This window comes from Gallus gallus, chromosome 2, assembly GCF_016699485.2.
Source record: "Gallus gallus isolate bGalGal1 chromosome 2, bGalGal1.mat.broiler.GRCg7b, whole genome shotgun sequence".
Taxonomy (NCBI): domain Eukaryota; kingdom Metazoa; phylum Chordata; class Aves; order Galliformes; family Phasianidae; genus Gallus; species Gallus gallus.
The window spans coordinates 65888638-65911793 of record NC_052533.1 but is presented as its reverse complement, the minus strand read 5'-3'; the positions used below and the strand labels follow the sequence as shown (position 1 = coordinate 65911793).

General features: G+C 46.2%; 2 protein-coding genes across 6 annotated transcripts in view; one reads left to right on the top strand and one right to left on the bottom strand.

Moving 5' to 3' along the window:
- SLC22A23 (solute carrier family 22 member 23) overlaps window positions 1-8516 on the bottom strand; it is a 99225-nt gene extending 90709 nt beyond the window's left edge. For 3 of the 5 annotated variants that reach the window (XR_001463404.4, XM_418968.8, XM_015276012.4), the window contains exon 1: window positions 7078-8516. Coding sequence is in view for 2 of the 5 variants with exons in the window: in XM_418968.8 (XP_418968.4) it covers window positions 7078-7578 (501 nt within the window). In the remaining 3 variants the exon portion in view is untranslated. Of the gene's footprint in view, window positions 1-1337; window positions 3118-6945 lie in introns of those variants that run through there. The other 2 variants (XM_046938318.1, XM_046938319.1) reach the window with 2 other exon arrangements.
- Window positions 7705-19900, top strand: LOC124417751 (atherin-like). Its single transcript, XM_046938320.1, has 2 exons — window positions 7705-8626; window positions 19336-19900. The coding sequence occupies exons 1-2, from the start codon at window positions 7900-7902 to the stop codon at window positions 19515-19517; spliced, it is 909 nt and encodes a 302-aa protein (XP_046794276.1). The 5' UTR covers window positions 7705-7899; the 3' UTR covers window positions 19518-19900.
- Window positions 19901-23156: the final 3256 nt, after the last annotated feature.

Genomic DNA, 23156 nt, shown 5'->3' with positions numbered 1-23156 from the left:
CTGTTATAATTCACTTCCCCTTTTGCCAACTCCACAATCTCATCTAACATCAAAGCACTGGGAGGTAGAAAGTCTTGCCTGCAGCTTTCATGGACACTACACTCACACGTAGGATACTTTCACCTCCCTTCTACATCACTGTGCTGCATCTTTTCTACATATTTTCTGACATCATGAGGAAACCACTGTCACAAATCTGACTGACCTCAAACCTATGCTTTGCTTTAATACCCACAGATGTTTGCCACCCTCCAGATGCATGAAAAGACACCTCTCACTAGAGCTGACCGAGACATGAAAAAACCTTTTTTACAGTGTCCTAATGCCACACGTCAGTTTTCAGCTAACCACCCTTATTCTGGAAAGGCACATTCTGGTGGGAGCGGCTTCATGATCCAGATAAATAGAAAACTGAACAAGTTGTCAAGTTGGTATCTTGAACAGTTCTAAGCACTGTAAATAGAAGTCATACGTAAAGAACCCACAATGTTTTAGTTAAATATTAACGTTCACTATCATTTGATTATCAAAACCAAGTTAACACTCTCAAGGCCAGTATCTCTCAGGACAATACATACTTGAAACAAACCACGCAGGCCTTCTTAAGTACTGGGAGAAAAACCTCAAAAATGCCAAGCATGGGACAAAACTCCTGAATGGGGGCAAGGGAAGGAGATGAGAAAAGAAAACCACTACTCAGAAGAACACTTTCTCAAAGTTGCTGCAGATAAAAAGATCACACACCTTAATTTTGACATACAGTTATTACTGCCGTGACCCTGCCCTCTCATCATTGTAACTCAGGTAAGAAAGACCTATCCTCAAAAATATTTGTAGGCTGGACATTGTGACACTGCAGACATCCTCACAGACTTTGGCCCACAGGCCAGTAGGAGACTGGGCAGCACCAGGGTACTACACAGGCACACAAAGATAGCACTCGAGCCAAAATGAATTCCTCTAGACCCATCCCATTGGGGATGAACCACCTGGCTCAGGGAACTGAACCACCTACCTGGTGCTCTGGAACAGTGCACAAGAGTAGCCATAAACTATGTGCTGCTGGATAAGGTGAACTTACGTTACAAGCAGCATTCCTGATTCTCCTGACCGTGCCCTTGTGTACCTAAATATGTGTCCCAAGAACAAGTATCAGAAAATATTCATTTATCTGGTGTTTTGTTCTTGGTGTTTCATTGGGAAACTCATATCTGGGGCTTCCTCTCAGCTGTAAATTAAGTACGGAATAGAAAGCCTAAAAAAACTCTTTACTGTGTATTGAACTTTCCTCCCAAGGAGGAAGATGAGAAATTTAGAATAGAACTTTTCTTTTTTACCTGTAGTAGCTGATGGATAACCCTGAGGCATTCAGCTAAACCGCAGGAGCACAAGGGCAGGAAGGAGCAGGGGAATGGTTGTTCCAGGCAGGGACACCAGGCAGTGCAGAGGGGGACATGGATGGAAACTAGAGGGCTAATGGGGAAAACAGAACCAAAGCAACATGAAAGCTTAAATCTCTTTTGGCACCTTCCAAATTTAGCAGCTCTCTAGAATTTATCTGGAAAGCTTTAATTTAAGCCAACGGTTTTTTAAGCAAAGGAAAACCACAAATCTCATGCTATTCCAGATGTTACTGCATTGAAAATGGACACCTTCACAACCAGCTGGCCTATAATACTCATCTCAGTGTTACTATGACAAACAGCATGACTAGCTCCAGATTAAATGCTTTTCCTAAACGTCAGATCATCCCTCCTTGACAATTTCTTTAAGAAAACCATGAGGGCATCTTTTACAATCACACTCTTGCAGCCAGAGTAAGCAGAGAGAAAACTGTTAAAGCACATTAGAGATGCAACCGCCTGAACAGTTGGTAAATAGACAGTGAAGCTTATAACTCCCGTCACAACAGGTGCATGGCTGGTGTATGTAGACTGAATGACTGAGATACAGGATCTATCAGGGAGTGGAAACAAAACCAAACAAAATTCCAACCTTTTCAAACACAAATCCGAAACAAACAAACAAAAACACAGTGGTTTCACACACTCACAGAAAATGAGGAATAGGAAAGGCCCATAATCAGTCTTAGAAGCCTGAGAATGATGTGAAGGTTTTGTAACATGGAGCTACCTTCCCAAATGGTTATAGTTTGTGCCGTTTGAAGAAGCAAAAACTTACAGTAGGTTGAAATCAGATTCCAGTATCCAAGAGACTATCTTCAAGCTGATAATAAACATTAATTCTGTACATATTCCCTCTAGCACAGAAAACTCGCACCAAATAGAAAACAAAGTCTGTATGAGTCCTGGTGGCAATATCGACCTTAATGTAGTTGTTGATTTCTACACCAATTGCTTAGAAGTATTTTGGTGTGTACACAACACCCCCTCAACAGCAAATAAAAACAATGTGTAAGCTCACTAGGCACATATTTGTCATCTAGTGAGATCACAGTTGGTTATCGCATACATCAGCATATGATAACGCACTGTTTGCAGGCAGACAAAGCCAGCTCTGCACAGCTCCAACACTGGGAAACAAAGGTACTGCAACGGAAACAGCAATCCACAGCCTACACTCTGCTTGGTCAGAACCCATGCAGATTCATGCCTTGTTTTAGAATGGTGTTCAGTAGCACCCCGATGGGTAGAAAGCCTCATTACCATGCTCTGTGTCCCTCTGTCTCCTTCAATCCATATGAGGCAAGCAAGGGCAAAGGCAATACACTAGTTTTGATCTTACTGCTTCTGGTCCAGCTACCGCACTGGGTACCCTAACTTGAGGGTTTAATACATTTGGGACAAAGTAGAAGCTACTCAGCCAGGAGCCCAGGACCATGTCCAGACAGCTTTCGAGTATGTCCAAGGATGATACTCCATAGGCACTGTGCCAGAGTTTGGTCACTCCTCCTTTTGGGAAGGACCTTGCCAGAGAACCCTTTAAATTAATAACCATGTTGTAAAAGTGCACTTGAAATGCACACCTGTCTCCTACTTGAAGAACTACCAACCCATGAGCACTGCCAAATTTACCACTGTTATCGCATGCAGATTTGTGTTGTAACCATTCAGGTCACTTGCAGTTACCTGCAATAATCCTGTAAGACATCACCACAGCCTAGGGCATGAGTCACCATGCAAAGCCATTTCACCTCATTAACTCAGCACCTCATTAACCCAGCAAAAAACTAAAGAGGAAAAAAGAAAATGATTAAAAAATATATATTTAAAAAACAAAAATTTCTGCCAGATTAGCAAGATAGAACAACAGAAGACCAGATCAGAAAAATGCCACAACTGCAAGAAAGAAAAGGGAATAAAACCTGGCAGGGCACAGATATGCCCTTGCAGAGGCAAAGAGCATCACATCGCTGCTTGAACTAACCCAAGTCCCCACCAAGACAGTGCTGTCCCACGCTCACAGCTGGACCACACAGGGGCTCCCCTGAATTAAGCTCCCCTTTTCTAGGGAAGGCCACTTGCTAGAGGCCCAGCCAAACTGGAATGAGAAGGATCAAACCAGCAGCAAGTAGGTAAAATCATGGCACGCTCCTTGTGAAGGAAGATGATTCAACCCAAATCAAGTGGGAAGCGAAGAGCCAAGAGGAACAGCACTGCAGCAAAACAAAGCATCTGGAACTGAAAAGCAGCCACAACAAGGATTCCCGTGTGACCAGACACAAAATACTATTACATAATTGTTCTAGATGATTAAAAAGCAGCCTCCAACTAACCACTTCGCCCTACACTGCTGATCTGGAATGCCACGAATGCGCATGGAGAGATGCTGCACTACCATCCACTGCAATTTAATCAAGCCTCAGCCATTGCCCATTGCCAGCTCTTGGTGTCCATTATACAGATTAGCATTCAGAACACCACCATACCAGCACACAACAATACTGAACACAGCAGATTGGTCATCCTGGTAACAAAGGGAAAAGCAACAGCCACCCGCCTCATAACTACGCACCGCCATGAAAACTTTGCCCCAGGAGTACAGCTGGCTCCACAAACTGATAGAAGATGCCTCCATTAAAGAGAGTGACAAGAAGGCTGGAAAAGTCCCTGCTAAGTACACCCTCCAATCTCCCCATACACTGCACGGCTCTATACACTGAACTGTAACTACGTTGCTTGTTATGTCAATGCTAAAAATGTATTGGAATGACCACTCTGCAAATAACCGAAGTGAGACTCAGGTTTCTCCTTTTCAAAATAAGAAGGAAATATTTCTCAGCATCCATCCTTCGGACAGCAGTGAGACACAGCCCATTTACATGACTCACTTGCTAGCTTTTGGCACAAAGGACAGTTCAGGATACATATATCACAAGTGATATGGGCACGCTCTGTTTGTAGTGATGTGACAGTGGCGATGATATGACAAAGAACAGATGAAAACCTTCCAAGAAGCATTTAGCATTAAGAAGCCTCACAAGTGAATTCTCCTAGAGAGATACTCTCCTAGAGATATTTACACACAAAATAGCTCAAGACCAAGATTTATACACCAAGGCAGGACATGAGCTCAGATCCGTGATTTAATATGGCCACTGGAATTCCTGTGGTTAAATTATGCACCTGACCCCTTCGCTATATGTATCTCAATGGCATTAAATAATGAGCAGCACGTCCTTTATTACCGCTCCCCGTTGTAATGACTGGCAGCACTATAAAAAGCAGCGCTCCCAGTGACTCACTGGAGGAGGGCAGGGCGATGGCAGCACTAGGTGAGGCAGTGCTGGCCTCTGAGGAGCACGAGGCCACCTCCAGCCCCAGCAGCCTCCTGGGTCAGAGCAGGGAGAAACCAGACAACAAGCAGGGCTGGGTCACAACTCCACAAGCCCCGAGCGTGATGCAGGATGGGTCAGCTGAGAGAACAGAGGCAGAGACACAACACTGGATTGAGGCACCATGAGAGGAGAGGATGTGGAGACAGCGGAACTTAGAGTTACAGCATCATCAAGGTTGGAAATAACCACTAAGATCATCTACCATCAACCCATCACCACTATACACACTAACCCATATCCCTCAGAGCCATATCCACGCGGTTCTTGAACACCTCCAGGGACAGTGACTTCACCACCTCCTTGGGCAGCCTGTTCCAATGCATTACCACAAGAACAAAGTGGCTTAGTGGCCAAACAAAAGTGCATTTTTTATTGATATACTTTTGGCTCTGTTTACAATATTTCCATATAACCCCTGGCTACTACACAGATGACTGTATATTAGACTAAGATTTAATAAAACTCTATTTAGAAAGATGAGAACGTTGCATAACCCTTTACAGAAACAAAAGTATTGTTGAGAGGAATTAAGGGAGATCTGAATGTCTTGGGATGGGAACACCTCCTCAATCCCCCAGCAAAGTCCATTTCCACCAAGGCGGGTGGGATGCACACAAGGAGAGCCCCAGCAGTGAGGAGGAATACTCCCACAGCATAGGAACGCGTGGTGGTTTATGGGAGGGAGACAATTCAGCCATACACCGATGTTCTGTTTGGGTTTTTCCTCTTTCTTTACTGTGATGAAAACAGACAGTACCACCCACCCAGAAAGCCCCAAAGAGAACAAAAACACAAGCTAGGGAGGAATCCTGACCCCATAAAAACAACCTAATTATAATTCTAAGGGATTAGAAATTGAAGAGAAAAAGCTGCCAAGTTTTTGGAAGGAAACACACAACAAGAACTCCACAATGAAAAAACCCAGAGTCTCAAAAGATTATTATTATTCTTTCTAGTAGAAAACATGACAGCAGGGACCACGGCTGTTTATTTATCCATTAAAATTGATCTGCCCTTCGCCGCAAGTTCTTCCAAAGAACACTTTATTATTATTATTGTTAAGAAAGCGTGCAAGATAGCCAACTAACTCTCCCTCGACCTTCTGAGGCCAACGTGATGATGACCTTCACAAGATCCCAACGTTTTGAGAAAAAAATCTTGTTACAGTTTGCATTAGAAGGAAATACTTTGAGATCACTTCTTCACACTCCAGCAGCCGTGTGAAGCCCAAAAACATATGAATCGTTCCATCCCTGGTTATAAACAGAAGGAAATCTGCTTCTCTTAAATGTCAAATTTCATGATGCACTCTTACGCCACAAGCCAACCAAGTCCACCATGTGCCTGTGCTTTCCTCATGGAAGGAGTGCAGCAGGCTCGCTTTAAATCCATTCTCGATTTGAGTTTTTGGAGGATTTGCTTTGCTTGTTTTCCCAGCATTGCACACGCTTTCGAGGGACACAAAGAGAAACTGAGGTGATTTCCAGTGATTAATACCAGTGCCTGCTGGCAGAGCAAAGCACGAGCACACCGGCCACCCGGTCACCGCTGCATTGCTTTCTCCCAGCCAGATAAGCGCAGCTAATCCCTAACACGCTTCTAAGCGGGAAGTAATTTTGCTGAGTTCAGAGTTTTGAGCCAAAGGGGAACCACTTTCCTGGCGTAACAGTTTAATTCCAAGAGCTACGGATAACACAGCACTTTCAGGAGCTCTGTTAACGCCACCAGGCCCACGGCAGAGCCTTCACACGGCCAAAGCACAAGCAGAACCTGAGAAGGTGAAGAGATGAGGCTTCTATTTGCAAATTCAGCCTCCCTCATCAGAAATTTTCCACTTTAGCCACTGCATCAGGGAGCAGAACACAGAGCTTTCTACCTTAAAAGAGGTATACAACTTGCACGAGACATTTCCTCTTTTACTACTCTGTTGAAAACCTTATCAAGGAAGTGACTGCAGAACGAGAGGAATTCAGCAGAACTTTGTCCATTTCCCCTGCACCATCAGTTTCCCCATGCACCAGCCCGGCTCTTGGCTCTGATGGCACACATAGAGCTGAGAGGCACCTTGCCTGAGCCCTGCCCCAGCCCTCCCATGGGTTCCTGGCTGGGACAGACCCACGCCCCGGGACAGCCAGACACACACATACACCACCGAGAATGCCATCTCAAGACACGAGACGGAGACAAACCCATGCAGCAATGGGGACAGGATATGGGGGGAAGGAGGGGATCGGTTCCAGGCGGGTGGGAACCCGGCGACCCAACGGCCGTCCACTCACCTTGCTGACGACGTTCTGGACGAGGCCGGCCCGGATGCGGTAGTGCCACTCGTGGCAATCGCACTCGCTGGCGTTGCCAGCAACGGGGGTGGGCAGAGCGGCCGGGGGGAAGATGCTGCTGTTGCCGCTGCGGTTGCCGTGGCCGGGAGCCACGCTCCAGTTACCCTGCCCGTCGGCCTGCCGGCACCAGAAGTCCGGCTGGTCCAGCAGGAAGGAGTCCGAGAACTTGCTGAAGCCGATGAAGAGGGCCGGCACCCAGGTGAGCAGCACCAGGGTGCGCTGGTACCCGCCGCCCAGCCCCCCGAGGAAGGGCAGCACCGAGCCGTCGTAGTCGAGTAGCAGAGGGCTGCAGGCGGCGGCGGGCGGCGGCACCGCCTGGATCTCGGCGGCCCCGGCGGGGGGCGGCCCCGGGGGGGGAGCGGCGGCGCCCGGCACGGAGCCGTTCTCCTCGGGCAGCGGCCGGCCCCCGCCGCCCGCCTCGCGGCGCCGCTCTATCGCCATGCGGCCGCCCGGGGGGCCTTACATAGGGGGGGCACGGCGGCAGTCCTGGCGCCCGGCGGCTGCCGGCGAGGCGGAGGGCAGCGTTTCCTCCTCCTCTCTGTTCTGCCGTCCGCGCACGCACACCTTGCGGCGGAGCGGGGCGAGGAGAGAAGAGGGGGCGGCGGCGAGCCCCTCGCCCTGCGGGCGCGGAGGGCTGCGGCTGGCGGCGGGCCCCCCTCGCCGTGCCCGTGCGTCAGGCGGCACTCATCCCCGCGCTCCCTTCCCCCTCCGAGCGGCACCGCCGAAAATAAAGGAAAGGATCCAGCCGGAGCCGAGCATGCGATGGGCCACGGGAGAGGGAGGGAGAAAAGGGAAAGGAAAAAAGGGAGGGAGAAAAAAAAAAAAAAAAAGAAGAAGAAGAAGAAGAAAGCACACAAAAAATCCCGCAGCCCAATCACCCTGCGAACCAAACCCGGCAACAGCGAACCAAGCAAAACCGGTGCAGCAAGGCTCTGCGAACACGCCTCCTCTCCCGGTTTTGGTGAGGAGGAGGAGGAGGAGGGAGGAGAAGAAAGGCGAAGGAAGGAGGGGAAGAAAACAGCGGCTCCCGATGCGGCTGCCCGGCTCCCAGCTAAAGGGCCCCCCCCGGCCTCGGCAGCAGCGGCGGCGGCAGCCCCCAGCACCCCCCCGCGGGCGCCTGGCCGCTCCCCGTCCCGCACATCTGGCTCCGCAGCAGCAGCGGGCGGCCCCGCCGGCCTCTACGCGGCCCGGGCTGCGGGAGCAGCGCCGCCGCCGCCCGCCTCTCTCCTTCCCTCGGCTACTCGCCCAGCCGCCCCGCGCCGAGCCCGGCCGCCCGGCCCTCCGCCTCCGCCTCCCGGCAGCCCCCACCTGCCGGCCCGGCCCTCCGCTCCGCCCCCGCCGCGCCGGGCAGCCGCACCTGCTCCCGCCGCGCCGCTGGCCCGGCTCCCCGCAGAGACCCACCGCCGGGGGCGGCCCCGCACCGCCCCGCTGAAGGGGGAGGGCTGGGAGCGGCGGGCCCGCGGCACCGCGCGGATCAATTATTTACGCGGTGCGCCTTTACTAATGCAGTGCGGCTGCGGTTGGCTGCGCTGCAGGAGGAGGAGCGGCTGAGGGGGGTCGGGGCTGCGGGCGAGGGGGCACTTCGGGGAGTAGAAGCGGGGCGAGGGGAGGGACTGCGTCTCTTCGGATCGGTGCGAGCTTAAACTAATCGTGTGGACGCCTCCCGTTAGTTGTAACATAGGCATTTCGGATTGGTGAAGGTTACTTTTGTGTTCGGCTAAACCCACTTGGGCACGTAAGTGCCTCAGCGTGTGCATTACTGAGCTATGCAGTTGTTTCTTTCTGTGGGAGAAGCAGAGACAGCGGATTAATAGGTGCTCGTACACAGGAACATGGTTAGCGAGCAGAAAATACGTGAATGCATTAGTAGAGGATTGGCACGTTCACTGAATGTAAATGGAAGGGCAGGTTGGTGGTGGACAACCCTATTTATCCGATCTGCTCTCTGCAAGCGAGTTACGGCACATTATTAACTCCTTGGATCTTGTTCCACTCAGCTTCTTTCTTGCAAAGGCACCATGAGGCCCGTGCTCTACCAGTGGCTCTGGATCCTGTCTGTATGGCTTCCCTCAGCACTGCTTGGCGGGACCCCAGTCCCTGCGGCCTCCCCCATCGGGCAGCCCCTCACCCCGCTCCTCACACACTTCACCCTCCTATCTGGTTGCACCGCTCCCCCGCTGAACAGCTCCTTTCCAGGAAGTCCCCACCCATCTCTTCTCCATGGCTGTTACTGCACCCTCTCACAACCCTGCTGCCTCATGGCCCACCGTTGCCCTCACGTAGCTGTAGGCCTCAGCCTGCTGGCCCCCCTGCAACAGCGCTGCCTCCTGTCGCTTCCAGTCGCGTTTCTACAGATTATTTTTAATTCCCATTTCATCCTTCTGGTCACTCCCCAGTTAGTGCTGCCTGTGGAGGCCGCTAATAAAACAGACCCCTTTGGAAACACATGTGTAATCCACTCAATTGCCAGGAAATGACCAATACCTGCTGGCATCAGAGTTCCATGCCCGCTACCTGACATTTTCACATAAACTGAACTTCCTCATTTATGAACTAAGGCACAGAACCTAACTAAGGTCACTCCATTCTTTCACCACAAGGTCCGTTCTGCTGCTGGCAAAGGCAATTTGGTCAGCTTGACCCTCTTGGCTGTTTGCAATGGATTTGCCTGGTTGTACTGGGAAGAAAATGGCTGCCTGCTCCCTGTGGCTTTTAAAGCGCTCTTCCACAGACAGGCCCCACTCGTGCTTTTTCATCAGCACATTCCTCAGTTGCCCTTCCCAAGCTTCCAGGAATGGACAGTAATGTTTCCAGCCTTGTCAGAGCCACTCCTTTCAGCACCCTCACCCATAGCCAGGCCAGCATGTTGACTCAAACACCTCTAACCTGCTTGAATGCTCTTGTACTTTCTAATTTCCTTTTCCTTTGTCATTGCTGTGTGTAATGGCAATCACCTAATCACAAGCGACCTCTCTTAGCAAAGCCTGGTGCACAGAAGGCATTAGGCACTCTGAGCCTTCCCAGCATCAGTCAATAGCTTTGTCTCTGATGACTAATTCACTTTCTTTTGACTTCCTCTCCCCGCTGCCATACTTACTGAATGATTCCTTGTAACTTGTGATGCTCTCACTAGTTGAGTTTTATTTTCTGCATCAGCTTTTTGCAGTTTGTCCCTGCAGGCTCCTGCTATCCAGTGCTTCTGTACTTAACCCACAGGAACCTCACCTGATTTCTCCATGTTTTTGCCACTGTGAGCTTGTGATTTACCCCAGTCAGTTACTCACTGCTATTCCTGGATTTCTTCTGCAATAGGACTGGCCTAGCAGTTCCCCGATACCACCAGCTCTCATTTCCCACAAAGGGGAAGGCCCACAGCTGGCAAGAATAAACAGAAATGACCTTTGGGAACAGAGGTCAAAACATAGCTTTGAGAAATTTGACTAAAAGCGAGGAACAGAAAACTTTGGAAGAGATAGGAGGGAAAAAATCATCCAAGGGATGGAACGCCTCCCCAGCAAGGACAGGCTGAAAGAGCTGGGGCTGTTCAACCTTGGAGAAGAGAAGGCTCCATGGAGACCTAATAGTGGCCTTCTAGTATCTAAAGTGGGGTCTATAAGAAAGAAGGGTCAGTCTCTTCAGTAGGGACTGTTGAGATAGGAGAAGGGGAAATGGTTTCAAACTTAAAGAGGGCAGATTTAGATTGGATATAAGGGAGATGGGTTTTGTTTGTTTGTTTGTTTGTTTTTAATGATAAGTCTAGTGAGGCACTGGCACAGGTTGGCCAGAGAGGTGGCTGGTGCCCCATCCCTGGAGACACATAGGGTCAGCCTGGATGGGGCTCTGAGCAACCTGATGTAGCTGTAGGTGTCCCTGTTCATTGCAGGGGAGTTGGACTAGATGACTTTTAAGGGTCCCTTCCAACTCAAACGGTTCTGTGATTCTGTAAAGAGAAAAGCCTCAGAGAGGGGGGTAGGAGTGATGTGAACGAGTAGATCTGTAGAAACTGAATAAAATCCTATGGGGCAATGAAAAGCATATAACGAGAGGTGACAATTTCTCAAGCTGACCGTATACCTTCATGCAAAACACCTCTTCTGTGCTGCTCCTGCGTTCTAAGATATTGTTTGGAACAGAAAATTTCCAAGCTGTATATTGCTGGGAATCACGTTTTTATGTAGCAGAAGTTTTCCCATCCTTGAAATAGGGATCCTCAAGAGACTGTTTCTGGGTACAGGAGGGTTGAGGACAAGAAAAAAAAAAGGAAAGAAAATACATTTCTAGTAGCTAAGAAATGTGTTTTTGATGAAAAAGTAGTACTGAAGTAGTACTTCACTGAAAATATCTTTCAAATAACAGAAAGGTCATTACACGTTCTGGTGAAAATTGATTTTGATTTGAATTGAGAAACAAAAATGGTTTGAAAGGAATTTTCCAACTGCGTGGTTGAGTTTACACATAAATGTTGAGGGTAAGAAGCAAGCATTTCACTCCTGTGTGGGGCTTCTTAACCAGTGCCTCACTGACCTCTGACAGAAGATGAAGTATCTTTGGGGTGCCTCTTTGTTAGGAGACAAAAAAATACCACTGAAAAGATAGGTTGTACTCAAGAATGATTCACTGTCTTTCAATATATTTTTTTCCACTGTCATTGAATTATATTAAAGAAGTTGCATGCTGTTAACCTATGTTCTCAGCAATTCGAGGAAGAGGAGCAGGAAAGATGGCTTTGGTCCCTTCTGCTGTTCAGAACTGAAAGGAACACTTTGATCCCTGCCATAACATGGAGGAGTCTCAGTACTGGGGCAGCACTGGAAACCAGTGAGCATCGCTCTGGACAGAGCAAGCCTCAGGTCACATAATTGGCATCCTGTCTGTCAGCACCCAGCCACAGCTTGCAGGATTTAGAGTCAGGACCCAGACAAATATCATCTTGTTTACAGAGAAGGAAAAGAAACTGAGTTTCCTTAGCCATGGAGTCAGCATTTCCAGATTCTTGGAAGGCCAGCCATAGCACTATGAAGAGCACCTGGCATAAATTCCTTTCCTATGTAGAATTTGCAACAGCCTCATTTCGTATAATAACAACCATGGCTATATTTTACTGTTTTATAGGATGTATGCTTGGTTGCCTTTTTTATCTAAAAGAATCTTGTACTGTAGAGGTGAAGTTATGACAGTGCAATAAATCAAAGCTACTTGGTACAAAGACTGATTAATAAAATTGCCTATAAGAACGCAGACTATTTATATTATGAAGAAAACCATGAGTTCATAGGATCATGGGGTAATTCAGGTTGGAAAGGACCAGAAGGATCACATTCCAGCTATAGGATCAGATCAGGATGCACAGAGCATTATCCAGGTGCTATAGGGAATTTTTCAGTTCACGACAGCAAGGTATACCGTGAGAGCTGGGTGTGGGACACGGAAGAGAGACAATTAAAAATAGTAAAAAAATATGGTTGGACTGTAGGGGGAACGGGCAGAAAAAGCCTGCGCTCATTTCAGCACACTCTCCACTAATCCTGGGATTAGACTAAAGACGCTCAACTTTTGCCATTCTGCTGATGTCAGCAAACATCAGTGAAATCACTGGCAAAACGTCCCATCCCTCTGTTGCAGATTCAAGCAGAAGATGGCAACCTATTACTTGTATCATTCACACTGCTGGCAGAGGTCTGTACCGCTATGCAGGGTGGTATGCAGCGAGGGAAGGCTTCCCATCCTCTATCCACCAGGGATGTTTATTATCCTAAACCCAGAGAAAATTACCTGTACTGTAGCTATTGGAAAAGATAATGAACGTTGCAAAGCCAAGCAATCTGGCGTTGGTAAATGCTGCAACTGAGATTCCTTGAGTGATGTTAATTTGTGCCCCAAATCTTGTGCATATACATTCCAATGCAACCTTTAATTACGTGCGCATTCTGATGCAATCTGTAATTACAGCATCACATGCAATGTTTCTCGCAGGACTCCTACCATTTTCAGAAGGAAAAAAAAAAGGAACAACAACAACAAAAAAGATGGCCACTTAAGAAGCCCCGACTCTCAGCAGGATTTCGGCTCTTCAAATACCTCTGAGAATCTTGGTCTTAATGAGGAGCAATTCAATATTTTGTTTTCTCTTTGTTCAGTATGGAGCCACGTGACTTATTTAATGCATTATCTTCAAACTCCGCTCTCAAGAACTAATGATTAATGTCCTCATGGGCTTTTTTTATAGTCCTCCCCCATGAAGTATACAAGTGTTTCACAAATATTAATGCATTTATTTTCACGGCGTCTCCATAAAATAAAGATTTATCGCCTTTCTCTTTATTGGGAAACCCAGAGGCAGATAGGCTAAGGTGAAAACGATGAAGTTTTGGGTGCCTAACTTGCAGCTCCTAGCAGTTCAGCATTCTTGAGCACAGTGCAGCATTTTGTATTTTCAAAGCACAGCTCCTCTTGGCAACTGTGAACACGCAGTGCTTTTGTACATCACAGTCCGGAGTCTCAAGGCATGCACTCATAAAAGGACACAAAGGCAACTGGAATAACATCAGATGGGGCTCAGAGGAAGAGGCAGAAGGCTGACATCACTCCTGGGCAAAATGTTGGAGCTGCTGAGGCAGCACTTGATTAATAAAGAATTAAAACTGAGTAAGATAATTAGAGACAGTTGACCTGGATTGAAGAGAAAGAAACCTTGCCACACTACCCATTCTTAGATGAGCTCATAAATTTGGTTAATGAAAATGAAGGTCCTCCTCTACTGTATTAGCAACTGGAGAGTAAGAAAGATAAACCCAAGGTAGCTCTGTGTTACCGGGTTATTCTCTTCTGGACACAGTGGTGACACCAGAAGAGCTGAAGTCCATCAGCTTCTTGGGCCCATTTCCTTGCTAGAAATCAGTTCCCTTTGCAGTCTGCGTGCAGAACTTCTCCTGCATTCACCCCTGCTTCAGCGCAGGGTAAATCGGCAAAGTTCATTCTGATGGCCAATTTAAATTGCCTGAGCTTGTCAGGAGAATTCTCCTTGAGTGGAGTTAAGGAGCTAGCTCAGATATTTCTATAGCTGTCAGCTGTCGCCCAGCTGTCTTTCTAAATGATGAATTCAATTCCCTGCAGAAGCAGTGGTACACCTCAGCTCTTCTTGCAGCCTCCCACCTCGTTTATGATTCACCGCTAGGACAAACGGGGCAGGGTTGTATGGGGAACAGCCTTCCTCACTGTAAAGTGACCCACATTGAAAGCAGGTTTGTCCTGTTCACCGAACGAGGCAAACCCTTTATGGAAAAAGCAGGAGGTGCTCATGTAATTAAAGGCTTTTATCCCAGTGCAAACAGAAACACTGCACGCATTATTTATATGTGTGTAACATAGACGTTATGTGAATACAGACACACACAGAGACCAAATTAGATTTACATAGGCTTCTTTACCCAGTGTAATTCCTTACTTTCGAGTGTTTGATTTTGCATTCTTTGTGGTGTTTTAATGTAGGGCTTTTTCTCTGTGTGTATACATTAAAACAATGCAAAAAACAATGAGTGCTCACACAAGACTAGTTACATTTTTAGACACAGATGGTTTGAATGCCTTAATGGAATGTAGGGAAATTAGGTAGGAATTAAGTCAGTCCAGTGGCTTTTTTATTTTAAACAGATCTTCAAATACTGGAATCAAATAAATGAAATGAAATGAACAATTAAGTTAAATTAAATTAAACACAGGCTTTGAGCTGGATTCCTGCTTCGAAGGACCGAAGTCTCAAACAGCATTCATTCTACATTCCCTTGGTCATCAGACTGTAGTCAAATATCTGATGTTGAACATCACCAAGTGTAAATATATTGTATATATTTCCTGCATCCTCCTCTGAGGCTGCTGACAGATTCTTTACAGAAATGACGAGACTAGAATAGTAATCCTTAGAGTTCAGTAGAAAGATGGGTGCATTTTCACCTATAATGGGAATCACAACCTGCTACATGCAGATGGCTACTGCCACTTTTACGGTGTAACTTGATTTCTAATGGGAATGCAAAAGCCAGACAGCACCTAGGATATTCCTTGAGGATTTAGAGGAAAGGAATCACGACACCCTGAGGTAACTCAGTGACTCAGAGTGCAGCCCTCAGACAGATAAATTACACCTTGCATGCAGACTAACTGTGCAAGTGTGTGTATGTGCTACCGAAAATAACCAAACAAACGTAAGGACGGCAGCTCAAAGCCTAATTGCCTCCAATGTATTAATCACTAGGTTCCAACCTTGCAGGACTAAACCGGCATATTTAATAAGGATAGAACGTATAATCAAGAAGCTCATTCGCACATGAAATATTTCCCTTTGCCTTTTTTTAATTATACCTGAGTAAAAGAAATGCTCAATGGAAAGTGTTTCATTCCATGCCTGCTCCCCTACTGCACATGCAAGCTCCGACTCACCTGGCATCCAAATGGCTTTGCCATGAGTGAGTGAGCTCCAAGGAACACAGTTCTGCATATATCCTTTATCCTACCCATCCTTTTATGCATGATATGGCATTCTCTGATGTCATTCCCTAAATCACTGACAGGAATTAGTGGGGTAACTGGCAAAGACCCTGCTTAATTTTACCAGCCCGAATACAGCCCAGGATACTCTCCATTGCCTATCCACAGGGGGTACCTGCACCATTGGCCATAGTTCATCTCCTGGTTTGGGTTCTCCACCATAAATCCTTTCAGAAATATCAAGAAGAGCACGTTCTCAATTCTCTGCATACCATCCAAGCGTGACCGTGCACATATAGTTCAAGAGGGAAACAAGAGTGTTAATTAGTTCAAGTCAGAGAAAGTGCATGTTGACTTTGCTCAAGAAAATTGTTATGAAAAAAAATAACCGCCACAAGAACAAAGGGAGAAGAAAGAGGTGGGGGGGAAATCATAGCTTTTTATTTTTTATTTTTTATTTTCTATCAACACGTGAAGTTGGGAGAGAACAGGCTTGCACTGCTAGGAGTTAAACAGCTTGTAGCTACCTAGAATCCAGGTCAGCTTGTGTAAATACAGCTCTGTGGTGCGGTCAGCTCAGCAGACTTTGTCTTTCCAGGCACATCCACCAGCTTGTACCCTACCCCACAAAGGTCACTACTCCCTCTCCAGCACTCTAGCAATGTTTTCTTGTGCTGTTAGCCCTGATCCTGGAAATACCAAGCTCCTCTTTAACAACGCGTTTTGTTGTTTGTTGGTTGGTGGGGTTTTGGGTTTGTTTTTTTTTTCAGCCTGAGCATATGCAGTCTAATATCAGGGAGCAGCCAATTTTGCTCTGGACCAGGTAGGATGTGTCTCACCAGGACGCCACCATGTGTGTCCATGGGGAGGTGAAGCCATCAGGCCTACCAAGCGTTCTGCACCAAATGGCCGCCCCAGACCTGCCCCAGCCTTTTCTGCTGATGCTGTGTCTGTGGAGTCTGAGAACACAGCAGCCAGCTAGAAGAGGCAAGTTGCTCTCCATCTGGAGGCATCTAGTTAGCAACATATTGCTTGGAGGGAACAGCTGCCAGCAGCAGCCAGAGGAGAATGAGAGGTTACACCTGGAGAGAGGAGAAATGCTACAAGAGAGGGAAACAACATCTGGTGTGGGGACGTCTGGCTTAAGGAAAAAGGGAAACAGCAAATAGTAAACAATACTGGGAAGAAACAAACTTGGTATAGGATGACAGGGGAAAGGGAAATTAAACTTTCCTCCCTGCAGAGTTCCTGTTTGTGGTTCATAGAACTATAGAATGTTTTGTGTTGGAAGGGACACTTAAAGGCCATCTAGTCCAACTCCCCTGCAATGAACAGGGATACCTACAGCTGCATCAGGTTGCTCAGAGCCCCGTCCAGCCTGACCTTATGTGTCTCCAGGGACGGGGCACCAACCATCTCTCTGGGCAACTGCTCCAGTACCTCACCACCCTTATCATTAAAAACTTCATCCTTATATCAATCTAAATCTTCTCTCTTTTAGTTTGAAACCGTTTCCCCTTGTCTTACCAAGTGGTTAACATACGAAAGGACAGAGGAGCATATAAGAGAAGTGCAGCCTTTGCTGTGGACTTTGTACTCCCTTGTACCCATCTGCTGATCCACTGGTGATCAGGCTGCAGAGCAGGCAGTGCCAATGGCCTCCATCTGCAGGGAGGAGTGTGATTTTTGCTAGCAAACCCGCATTTCTCTTCAGACAGCCATTACTTTCTGCCATCTTTCTCAGGAAGAAATGAACCAGGCAGTAAGTAGCTAGCATTTTAAAAAACAATCTGTACTGGTGACTGCAGCTGTTCTAAATTGTTCCCTCTTGTGACTTTGTCGTGGGAGAACATAAAAGGCCTCCACCAGCTTCATGGTTCTTTGGGATGAGAAAGGAAATAAGCCAAACCTGTCTTGGCAAACATCTCACATATCTCATACCTTAGTTGCTCTGCCAGCTACCTCAGGGGGACATTTTCATGTCTAGCTCCTTTCCATAGTGATGAAGTGTTCCTAGTTCTGTCAGAAGGCTGTGTACATTTATTAGCTTTAATACTGTTTCTGGATTTTAGGCAGGGGAGACACTGTCAGGCTAGATTCTCAGTGGTGTTCACCCATCTGCAATCTTCCAACACAGTGCCAAATAATGATTCTCAGTCGTCACCTCTCTGGCTCCTCATTATTTTCATAACCTCACCCCTAGCTGGTGACTAACTGGTGCCCAGTTCAGCTTCTCCTCTGCACCGCTTACTTGTGTTCCTCACACGAGTAGCCCCTCTACGCTGCCCCTGATACCTATGAGATGAGGACCAATCTGAGTAATTATGCAGCACTTCTCCATTAACCTCACTCACTTATTTTTAAAAGCATGTTGCTATGGGAGAATGCTCCTGGAGTCACTTATTTCAATTTTTTTTTTTTTTCTTAGAGCTTAAACCCATTCTTCTCATATTTTCAGCTCAGAGGACAAACCTTTATTCCAGTAGTTAATGCAGATGCAAACTGTGTTGTTCACTCATCAAAGACCTCAGTGCAGATCAGCGCTGTGCTCGCTGGGCGTTAGCTGACAGTAAGAAAGGAAGAAGATCGTGGGTAGCAAGTTTTAAAGTTTAAGACCAAGTTTCTTTACCTGATTTCATTATAGATGAAAGAAGTAGGCGTGGTACAAAGCTCATAATTACTTCCTTTAAAAACAGAAATAGAAGAACGGGGTCCAAGTTGGATGAAGTCCACAGGCTGCTGTTTTCTTTAAGTGAATTTACCTAAATCTTCGGTGAACTTTAAACCAGACTTCTCCCTTTTAATTGCAGGAGGTGCAGACTCCTGGGCTGTGACAGATATTAGGCATCCATAATCCTCTCATTTTTTCAGGTTGGCTGCTACTGTCATGGAAAACATTGGTATCAGCTTCACCTTTTTGCAAAACAGTCAGCATTTGGTTTGGCTGAACAAAAAATATTTTGGAATGGACCTCAATGACCTTCTGCAAATTGATAGTTGACTTTCAACAAGCAAAGCTGAGTCATCAGTTGAATGGGGTTGAAATTCAACCCATATATCTGTAGCGTATCTTGCATTTCCAGGGCAATAGGCTTTGTGACATTCAGGTTTTAAAACAGCATTGAAGAGCCCTTAATCAGACTTTCACTGTGTAGGGTACGTTACATGCGATACGTGGGAGGAGGTGAATTTAGACACGTGAATGTGGAGTTTGGTCATTTGGGTTCTCCTGTTCTGTATGCACTTTCCTGCGAAATCTGCAGTTCCTCAGAAGGGAAAAAAAATGCTGGCTCCATCCAGAGTCAGACTCTTCTCGTAGATTTGGTCCATAAGAGCACTGGAGCGAGCAACTGCTTCACCTTCTTTTTATTAACAAGCCCCTTCTTTGTGAGTCTTGTGACAAGGTTTTGATGAAGTCCACAATGCTGGCAACATCCTCTTCAAATCTAGTCCACTAATACAGGGAAATTTAGGCTCTTCTGGGCCAGAAGGACTGCATCATCAATTTTACTGAATGTTTTAGGGTGTTTGTTGAACTCCTGAACCTTCTTCAACCTCTCCCATCAAGCACAGCGCAACAAAATTCTCACAGAGTGAGCAGTTTCATTGCTGGCAGACTAAACCGGTCACAGAGGAGCAAGATATGTAATACTTTTATTTCATCTCCCAAAATGTAATGTCTCCTGTAAACATTTAATTAAATTCTGTTTTCAGATTTTACCAACGTTGTCAAGAGTATCCCTGGGATCGGTACCTTCCGTAACAGTTTCCTAGAGTGCCAAGTTTCCAGCTTACAGCCCACTCTGACAGCCCTGATTGCAAAGTCTGCTGCAGGCTGCCATTTCACAAGCTGCATCATAATATTATTCTCAGTAATTGGTAAGTCTCAGCTTTAGCAGGAATTATACAGATCCTGTAACCACCTTCTATAATCCGGTGAATGCTACGTGAGCAGTCATGTTGTTACCCACTACAGCAGGCACAGAACCGCTTGTACTTTATAATAAAGTGCTGTAATTTTGCCCACCACAGTTCAGTCCATTATTTTTTTTTTAAACTTCCCTTGTGCTTTGAAGAGCCATGGTTTCCATTATCTCATTTTCAACAAATGAGGTTTGAGTATTTGTTGTGAGTCTTTGAAACACCGGGGTGACAGTCTGCTTATACATGAAGAAGCTGAACTGAGCTTCAAGTCTACATCTCCACGCAGGGATGTATTTTCCTCTTGTTCAGCATAAAGGCTTTGCAGTGCAAGGTGGGTTTTGTTGTTGCTGTTGGTTGTGGGTTTTTTTTCTTTTTTTGACAAAATTAAGTGTTGTGCTTAGTATATGAGGATGTTGCCTTTTACCTTTTTCTTCCTCAAATTCTGAAAACTTAGGTTATCGCTTACTTTCTTTGTTCACTTTGAAGGACTTCATCTGTTTTGTGGGGACACACAAAAGCCCAGTGTTTCCACTGTTTGTCTTGAGCATTTTTTTCCCCCAAAGAAGGAACAGAAGCAGTGTGAAAATGTTTTCTGGGCACTTAGCTGCACTTTGCACATAGCAATTTGCACCCAAAATTTGCTACAAAAGCAGAATTTGCTGTTACAGGTATCTGAACAATGGGATCACTGCTGGAAGGAGAGTGAAAACAGGGCATGAAGAGAGAGAAGCCGTGTTTTCCAGAGCTATAGGCATAAATTATGGCTAATGAAGTACCTCAAAAACCCAAGCAGGCAATTAGCATTTGATTCTAATTGCTGGTAGCAAGGGACATTCTGAGCACTTTCCAATCTCCCTCACTTTTTCAGCATCTAGTTTAAATGCCATGTAAGATGTGTGAAGTTTGGAGCCTAACATACCTCTGCAGGCAGGGTTAAGAGCTGGACACCTCCAGAGAGCAATGCATAGCATGCAAAGCTGCACACCTTGGATTAGCTGTTGTGTGTCTGTCCACACTAAACTCTTTCAAACAGCCACCTCAGTATAGCTAAACTTAAAATACATGTATTTCTTTTTTCAAACAGAAGGAACAGTGTATGATTACTTACCCCTTCAGGAATCCAGGATTCCTTAAAATCCTGAATATTAAGGGAAATGCAATTTTAACAATAATCTATGGTACTCAGCTAATGTGGATTTTCCTGCCTTTACATACATGCTGTACTCTTTTCTCAAGGTCTAGGACACAGTGGAGAAGAAGGAGCTTGTCTCTTAGCTATTGATTTTACTGGAAAAAATGACTTCTTCTCACAAAATGAACCCCAAATCCAAAAGCTCAGAGGTTTTGAAAAGGCCTGGAAGGCAGAACAAGGCAACACCATGCATTCCTTGTGCCTTGGCACAGTGAGGCTTGGGTGAAGAACAGCAAAACCAAGACTCAGTGAAGCCAGGTTTCCACCACACTCCCTGCCCTTAGGAAAACTTTCTTCTCAGAAAGAGTGGGGAGGCACAGACTGCCCAGGGGAATTTAGGGTGGAGTCACTGTCACTGGAGGTGTCCAAGAAACATGTGGATGTGGCACTGAGGTACATGGTTAGTGGGCATGGTGGTGATACGTTAACGGTTGGACTAAGTGAGCTTAGAGGTCTTTCCAGTCTTAACAACTCTATGATGCTAAGACAGGTGGTCCTAGCCTGCGGCAGGAGAGCTGAGCAGGCAATGGGGCATTTCTCCTCACCTTGGAAATGTGGGGAGAAAAGGGGCCAGGGTTTCTCACACAGGAATGTGCTGCAGGAGGAGAGAAAGCAGCACAGTGAGGACGGATATACTTGAGCACAAAACCGAGGTTCACTGAGCTGATTTTTAGGGAGGGATGAAAGGCACCAAAGCACACTCTGGGGATCTTCAGCTTGGTCTGTGCTACTCAGAGTTGGCTGATGCCCTGGGGAGGATCTGCCTGTAATCCCTCTGAGGCTATCAGAAGACGTATACTCCTTAGGGGCCAGTAAGAACAAGTTTTTAAAAGTCTCTAGAGAGGGTATGAAAAGCAACATTTAACTATTAAACTGAATGCCCTTCCTGATAGTAACACAAGAGTATATGTCTACCTTCTTCTCACCAGAATGCGGGACAGTGATTTATCAGTCCCCATGAAAGACTTCTACTCTCTGCTGGAGAGCTCATGCACAGAAAAGCTGGGATGCTCTTAATTCTAGATAACTAATAGATGTTAATTAATGGCATCAGTCTGTAAAATCCTGCTTGTGATTCAACGCGAAAACAATTCAATAATGCCACGTATTATGCTGGGTGTACATGTCAGGCAGATATTCAATGCATTAGTTGTTTTCCAGACAATTGTAACAAATATATTTTTCCTTTTTTTTCCCCCCTTTTTCTTTTTTCCTCTTAGAGAGTAAAATGTTTCAATTGACTCAATTCTCCATCATAATTTTAATGTTTAATCCCCAGGGCCAGAGCAATTAGTTTCCTTTTTCCTTTGATATCCGATGCCCTCCAGCTGGGTGCTAGATTAGCAGACCCAGGTGCTAAATTTAGTGGAATTAGTGTGCATAAGCACTAATTAAACTAGTCACAGCAGCCACTGCCTTCACCAGGAATACCTTCCAGGCATCCCCTTAAAAAAGAAAACGTGTGAATTTACAGGCTTCCCGAGGAGCCGCACGGGGTATGGACGGCTGCTGACTGAGATCCCCAATTTAGCTACACAGTGTGGAGCAGCACTTTCCTATGTTACCTCATCTGAGAGGTCCAGTGCCAGCTTAGAGAGGACTATTGCATTCATAGCCTGGGAACAGAGCTGCCCTCACCTGTCCCAAGGGGGAGGCAGCATGGCACCTGGGTTATGTGCTCCGTGGGTGTAAGACCTGGACTACCCACCTCCTCAGAGCTTACATCTGAAGGCATTGTTCTACACTGCAGCTGAAAGAGCAGCAGCTCTCACAGTTTCTTTTCCACACACTCAGTAGACAATTTCTCTAACTGCTGCTTCTGCAGATGTAGGCTGGGGTCTCTGCATTCAAGAGAGGCCTCCTTTATTTTTTTACTTCATGTGAAACATGGGAAAAATGAAAATTCTCTGGGTGATTTCTACCTTCATTTGTGCAAGGGCAATGACATTCCCTTCGAAGGATGTCTTTGAGTGATGCCATGGAAACCTCCCCATTTTTAAAGGATATGAACAGTATAATTCACTGGAAGTTGCAGAACAACTACCGGTGTGCCAGGGAAGATAATTCAGCTTGTTCTCCTTGAACATGAAAATAAAGATCTTAAAACAAATAACTAACAAACAAAATCCCTTAGTCTGTAGTACTCTCTTGAAGCGGAATTCACGCCTGGTAATGATCTACCACAGAATGTACCAATTAAGTCCTGGTTGAGTCCTCAAAATAGGTCTTCAAGATGCGTATGTTTTGTGCTGATTCTCTCCATGGGAGCTAAGTGCACTCCAAGCTCTTTTTGTTTGCTGAAACCAAGAGAAAGGCAGCAAGGCTTTCTGCAGAGCCCAGGCTCTCACAGCTCACTCAAGATGGTGGCATTTTGTTTTATCATTAAGAAGTGGGTATACATGTGTTTTGGAGTCTCCAT

Coding starts and splice junctions, on each gene's coding strand:
- LOC124417751 (XM_046938320.1), top strand. CDS start 7,900: ATGGGCCACGGGAGAGGGAGGGAGAAAAGGGAAAGGAAAAAAGGGAGG. Junction 8,627..19,335: donor GCGGATCAATTATTTACGCG/GTGCGCCTTTAC, acceptor TTCTGTTTTCAG/ATTTTACCAACGTTGTCAAG.